At 57.0% G+C, this 6,000-nt stretch overlaps 1 protein-coding gene across 2 annotated transcripts in view; it reads right to left on the bottom strand.

Annotated features, from left to right (window-relative positions):
* Positions 1-3,771: 3,771 nt before the first annotated feature.
* The window catches only part of SPSB4 (splA/ryanodine receptor domain and SOCS box containing 4), an 80,554-nt gene continuing 78,325 nt past the window's right edge, over positions 3,772-6,000 (bottom strand). For both annotated transcript variants that reach the window (XM_081301422.1, XM_081301423.1), the window contains exon 3: positions 3,772-5,062. In XM_081301422.1, coding sequence (XP_081157548.1) covers positions 4,935-5,062 — 128 coding nt within the window. In that variant the 3' untranslated portion in view covers positions 3,772-4,934. The remainder of the gene's footprint in view (positions 5,063-6,000) is intronic.

Genomic DNA, 6,000 nt, shown 5'->3' with positions numbered 1-6,000 from the left:
TGGGCCTGATTCCTCTTCTCTTCAGCTTTTTCCCAGGCCCCATTCGGCCCTCCCTTCTCTCCTCCCGGCTTACTTTATTCGCATCAGGGAAGTGGAGGCTGATGTGGTCCTGATTGGCCGTGTGCGTTCTCCTGCTTAAGGAAGGGAGGTTTGGAAATGCTAGCAATCAAGCTCTTGCCAGCTCAAATTCTTTTATTTGAAACAGCCTATTCAAGACCAGGCCGTTCCCAGTCTCCTCTTTACTTACTATTCTGATGTTATTCCAGTTGCTCATTACAGTGGCCTCCGGGAAGCTCTCCACAGAAACCTACGATCTCAAGGTCAAGAACTGTGGTCTCAAGGTCAGAGAGCAGGAGGGCCATGCTCAGTGCATCGAGATCTTCGTAGCATGGGGACAGAAGTGGCTGGTGTCCTCCCCCCTCCCTGAAAGCAACAGGTTGGCCTCACTGGAAAGAAGAAAGCGGGGCTGGCAGGGTTCCTTGGCTTTGGACTTGAGCATGCTGGTGATCGGACCCCGCTGAGTCCTCCCTTCTCTGGAAATGCTGGGTGGGCTGGGCCCAGGTCCCTGGTCTAGGTTGTGCATTCTCACCATTATTGACCACCTCTCCACGGAGACCCCTTAACCAGGCGGCCGGTGCAGCGGTTCTTGGCCCTCCCTGCAGGCTGGAATCCCCAGAGGAGGTTGGAAAACAACCCTGCCCCCTCCCCTGCTGGAAATCCTGATTTAATTGGAAGGGCCTGTGCACTGCGGACTTCGTGATGTCTAATCATATTGTGCAGTCCATTAAAAAGGGGCTTGAGAATTCTGGTCCTTGTTCCCCAGGAGTTCACAGTCTAACAGGGACATGCCCATTGTCTCTGGTGGCTGAGTCAAGACCGGGGCCTCTGTGAGCTCCTTTGAACCCCAGGGCCTGTGAGACACTTCAAGGTCAAGTGCAGAGCCCTCCCTCCCTCAGGGCGTGGGCCTGTGTGAACACTTGGGTGAGTGTGTATTTACTCTCGCTGATGAGCTTTAGAAGCTCTTAGGGGAGTTAACACCCTAAAGCAGTGCTGGGTGGGTGAACCACAGAACAGAGGCTCCTCTGCTCCCGAGGGGCCATCACTGCTCAGAGGTGGCCAACATCACCATGAAGGAATGCGGCCTGGCTTTGCCACCTCTCCCTGTTTTCCAAGAGAAGTCGGACATCTGGACTTCTTTTAAATGACTTCTTTTAGTTTTCTTTGTCGGGATCAATTTTATTAAAATGTGCACACACACAAAGCAGGACAGCAGAACACACCGCAGACTGGAAGGAGCCTGGGGCCCTAGGACCGGAGGGAACCCAAGAACAGCCCCTTGTTTGCAGCTAAAACTGGGCATTTCCACCCTGTCGGGCACTGGAAGAGGAGTCAACATGGTCCTCTGTCAGTTCAGGGGCTGTGGCTGGGGGTGAGGCCTGGGGAGCAGAGTCAGCTGCCCTGACACAAATCAATCACCATAGAACCGGGCTTCCTGTTACCTGCTGCTGCTGCTGCTGCTGCTGTGTGTGTGTGTGTGTGTGTGTCATTGTGAGGGGTTGGAGTCTTCATTTCTTAGTGAAAGATGGCCCACAAAGGAGCCAGTCCTGGATGCAGATGACCCATGGGAAAAGCAAGGAGAAGAAGGATGGCTTTTACCCAGAAAGAGGAAGCATTAGATGGGTAAAGAGTGAACCAGGAACTCACCAGGGACAGTGCGAGGTGGAGACCGGGCCCTCTGGTGCCCGCCATATGTGCTCTTGGAACACAATTAACCCCTGCCAGAAATGGGTCACAAAGAGGGGGCCAATCTGAGAACATGCCCTGGATGGGAGGCTGCTGGGTTAGGATGGAGGGTGGTCGTGAAGCTCCTGGATGCCTTCCACACCCTGGGAGCCTGGTGCATGTGAGAGAGAGCTCACATGTGCGGGCACACACGGGGCCCTGATCCACAGGAACCCGGCAGGTGTGGCTCACATCCACAGTGTGCTGAGCTGGGCCTGGGCTGGACGGCAGCCTCAGCTCGGCGCAGCTCACTAGGGTGCGGGGGCCTCCTGTCTTGAGGAGGTTGTCGGATCCCAAACTCCCCCACTGGAGAGCCCCCTCCCCTCTCCCCTGCCTGATGACTGGGCAGGACTCAGAGCTCCCAAGCCCTCCCTGATCACGTTCAGGAGCAGGTGCCCTTCTGCAGCCCGGCCCTTGCTGCCCCATCTCCTCCCAAAATCATAGCCTTTGCTGTGCGTCTTGGGTCTCCCCAGCTGTGATCTGACAGGGCAGGGCCTGATGCTCCTCTTCATGTTCCCAGGTCAGTGCTGGGGGCTTGCAAATGCCCAATGAGTACCTGAGGCGATGAAAGGGCAGGAGACCCTGAGGGATCTCAAGGCCAGGCCCTGGGCTTTGGGCTCCTCCCCCTGAGGACTTCCCTGGGGCTCCGGCATCCCAGCCCCAAGGGCATTTCCACACACTCCTGCTCCATGGGCCTTCCTGAGCCGAGTGTCTGGTCCAGGGCCATGTGGGAGGTACAGGGCAGGACCCCTGCTCTCCTGAGGCACTGGGCTTGCTGGGCAGAGGAGGCCACAGGGCAGAGGAGGCCACAAGGGGCTCCAACCCAAGTGCTCAGGACAGTCCTGGGTACTTGGAAAGGCATCCTTGGGCTGGAAGCAGGAGCTCACTGCTCAGAGCAGGCAAGAGTTGGTGGGTAATCAAGGAGGGCTTCCTGGAAGAGGGCAGATCCAAGTCAGATCCTGGAGTGGGTGAAAGAGATAGGGACATTGTTGGGGTGAGGGAAATGGCATCAATGAAACTAGGAAACAACACCAAGACCCATACATGTAGGTTGGAAAGTGGTGTTGAGATGGGACCCCGTGAGTTGGAACAGGATGGGTCCTCAGTCACTAGCTACCTGGTCCACCTCCCTATGCAGAGGAGAAAACAACCTACCAAGGTCACTTGGACTCCGATCCAGGCTTCCTGACCTCAAAGACTGAGGCCCTGCCTCTGCCTGCAACTCCTACAAAGAACTACCCCAAGACGGAGACCAAGCCCAGGCTGAGGGTAGGTGGGGAAAGAATACTGCCCCTGGGGGCATGTGCCACAAGTCTGGTTCTTTCCCCTTGTCCCCAGGAAGGGTGTCATCCCTTAAAATAGCAGTCTGAAAATGGCCTCTTCCTCCAGGAAGCCTTCCTTCACATCCCCCCCCCCCCACCTCCCGCCAACCCAGGGTTCAGCTGTCTCGCCTTTTGATGCTGCACTAAGATGTCTCCCCAGGGATGGGATCCACAGACTAGAGCATGGCTCCTGGAGGCTAGCACAGTGCACGTTGCTGGCTGGTGTTAATGAATGAATGCAGTCTTGACCCTGACCCTCGCCTGACCCCAGCCTGACCTTGATTCCTAACCTGCAGAGCCTGGTGCTGCCTCACACTTGCCCTTTAGCAACTTGCATGGCTTCTTGGTGAGGATGAGCCATATTCACTCCCACTTCCAGATCTACAGGTGGCCGATAGGGTTTGCCCTGCTTGCCCCTGGACCCCTTGGGCATCACAGCCCTGGCATCGGGAGTCTGAGTTGGTTTTCTATGGTCATGGCCAGCTGTGCGAGGGCTACCTACGCCCTCCTCCAGGGCAGGCCTGGGATTGCTGGGGTCTGGGAGTAGCAGGGACCACACCCAGAAGAGACAAGGGGCTCCTGGAGAAGCTTGTCATGCCTGGCTTCTGTGGGAGTGAGGACAGACCAGCCAGAGATGGAAGGCGCTCTCCTGCCCCTCCCCACAGAGCACTTCACAGCTGAAGGTCTGAACTGCAAACTTTATTAGAAACGCTCCTCATTCATGGTCAAGTTCACATTGACGAGGGTCGGGGAGAGGCAGTGCCAACTGGGGCTCTGGTGTCCCACTGCTGTGACAATTTCCAGTTACCAAGGAGTCTGGGTGCAGAGCATCTGAAACACACCAGAGATGCCGGACAGTGGCGACAGCAGCAGCAGCATGGCTTTGCAGGGGGACCAGACTCCCATGGGTGGCCGAGCAGGGCCCCCCGCCCACGTCCACCCTCCAGGTACCCGCTAGGTCCCAGACTGATAAATAAACAGCGCGCCACACACACAGTTGAAACAGGAAACAAACCTGTGGGATTCTCCTAAAGTGAAAAAATAACTCGCTCATGGATGGCTTTGCTACAGCGACAGCCAGGCTGCACCCAGAAGGGTGGGCAGCCCAGAGGCCCTGGGAGGGCAGCTCAGCCCCAGGACCTCTTCAGACTTGGGTGTCACAATGCCTCTGTCCCCTTTAGCACCTGTAGACTAAGGGCTGTCCTCCACACACTCCTCTTTTAAAATGCAAAAGCAACTTAAGATAATCATCATCACTGAGGCTCAACTGTCCTGGGAGAATCTGTCAGAAGCATCCTCCCTGAACAGAGGGGACAGCCGAGCTGCACCTCAGTGGGACGAGGGCGTGGGGCATGGGGCATGGGGCCTGGGGCAGGCGGGCCAGTAAACAACGTCAAGAGGTAAGCAGGAGGCATCTAAAGTTGCTTTGTCCACTCGTCCATTCTGCTGTTGGGCATCCCTGGGGAATAGTCTCTCAAAGTGGCCTCAAGTCCTAAACTGGCGTGACAATCCTGCTAACCTTGGCCAGAGGTGGGGCCAGGAGGGGTGTGGGCAGCGGCTACCCTCATTCTTCTCAGCCCTGGCCCGGTTCCCCTGACCCTGCCTGCAGGGGACAGGGAGCAGAAGTCTCCCGCGGCATGTTTCATTCACTCTCTTGAACAGGGAGCGGCCATCAGGGGGGGGCCACAGCGTCCCGGAGGGTGGGGCGGGTGGCAGGGCCTGTGGCGACAGACGATTCTTGTCCGAACTTGTCACACGTCCTGGCCTTTCGGACCCCTCCTGCGCGGGCTGCGTGACGGTGGCGGCGGGCAGGCCGGCCACCGCGCTGGGTCACTGGTACTGCAGGTAGTTTTTGAGAGACTGCGGCAGCGGCAGGGAGCCGATGTCCTGCAGGCGCCGGCGGCCCAGGGCGGCGCGGATGGATCTCCGGCACAGGTCCATGAGCGGCAGGGGCTCGGCTGCAACGAGAGGGCAGAGGTGAGAGGGCAGAGGTCAGAGCCCAGCGCAGCTCCCCGCGCTGTCCAGCCCCCGGCCCCTGCGCTGGCCGTCGGGGTCCAGCGAGCTGGAGACCACGAAGATGTGGATCCAACTTGAACGAAGCCCACAGAACAAAGGAGCATGGAACCAACTCGACAGGGGTGACTCATGCTATTTAAAAAACAAAAAAGAAAAAGGAAAGACCCAGTGCCCACGGCAGGGGTGACTGGAGTTCCAGGAGCGCGCTCTGGAGCAGGCGCTGAGCGTGTCGTGTCTCTGCCTGTTCCTGCGCCCCTGACTGCAGAGCGGGACAGAGAACGGCCTTGGCTGGGTCTGCAGCCCGGCTTCCTCCAGAAGCTGGTCAGGCCGTGGGCACAGCGGTCCCTGATACTCAGAGGCTGAGGGCAGGAGCGTCACTTCAGATCCCATCTCCAAATAAATAAATAAAGTTAAATTAAAAAGATCAATTTCTGGGCTGGGGCTGTGGCTCAAGCAGTAGCGCGCTCGCCTGGCATGCGCGGGGCGCTGGGTTCGATCCTCAGCCCACATAAAAGTCAAGTAAAAGATGTTGTGTCCATCTAAAAAAAAAAAAAAAGTAAAAAATAAATATTAAAAAAAAAAAAAAGATCAATTTCCCCTATCGCTGGCTGTGCCGGTCAGGGGAGAGGCGCGTCATCTCATTTTCCTCTTAACAACTGGTTCTGGAAAAATTAATACACGCAAATCCAGAAGCAACGGAACCTTTGGACAGAGGACCAATGACAACAAGTTGAGGCTTACTGCCGCACCTGGATTGGGCACTCCCTCTCTTCCAGGCCCTCTAACTGGCCCTGGGGATATGGAGATGACCAAGACAGGGCTCAGGCAGCCCTGGAGGTAAGGGAGGGCGCCCGTCTGGGATTTAAACAGGGGAAGGGTT

This window comes from Spermophilus citellus (assembly GCF_964194105.1).
Source record: "Spermophilus citellus genome assembly, chromosome: 7".
In the NCBI taxonomy this organism is placed as follows: Eukaryota; Metazoa; Chordata; class Mammalia; order Rodentia; family Sciuridae; genus Spermophilus; species Spermophilus citellus.
This window is presented reverse-complemented; position numbering and strand designations above follow the sequence as displayed.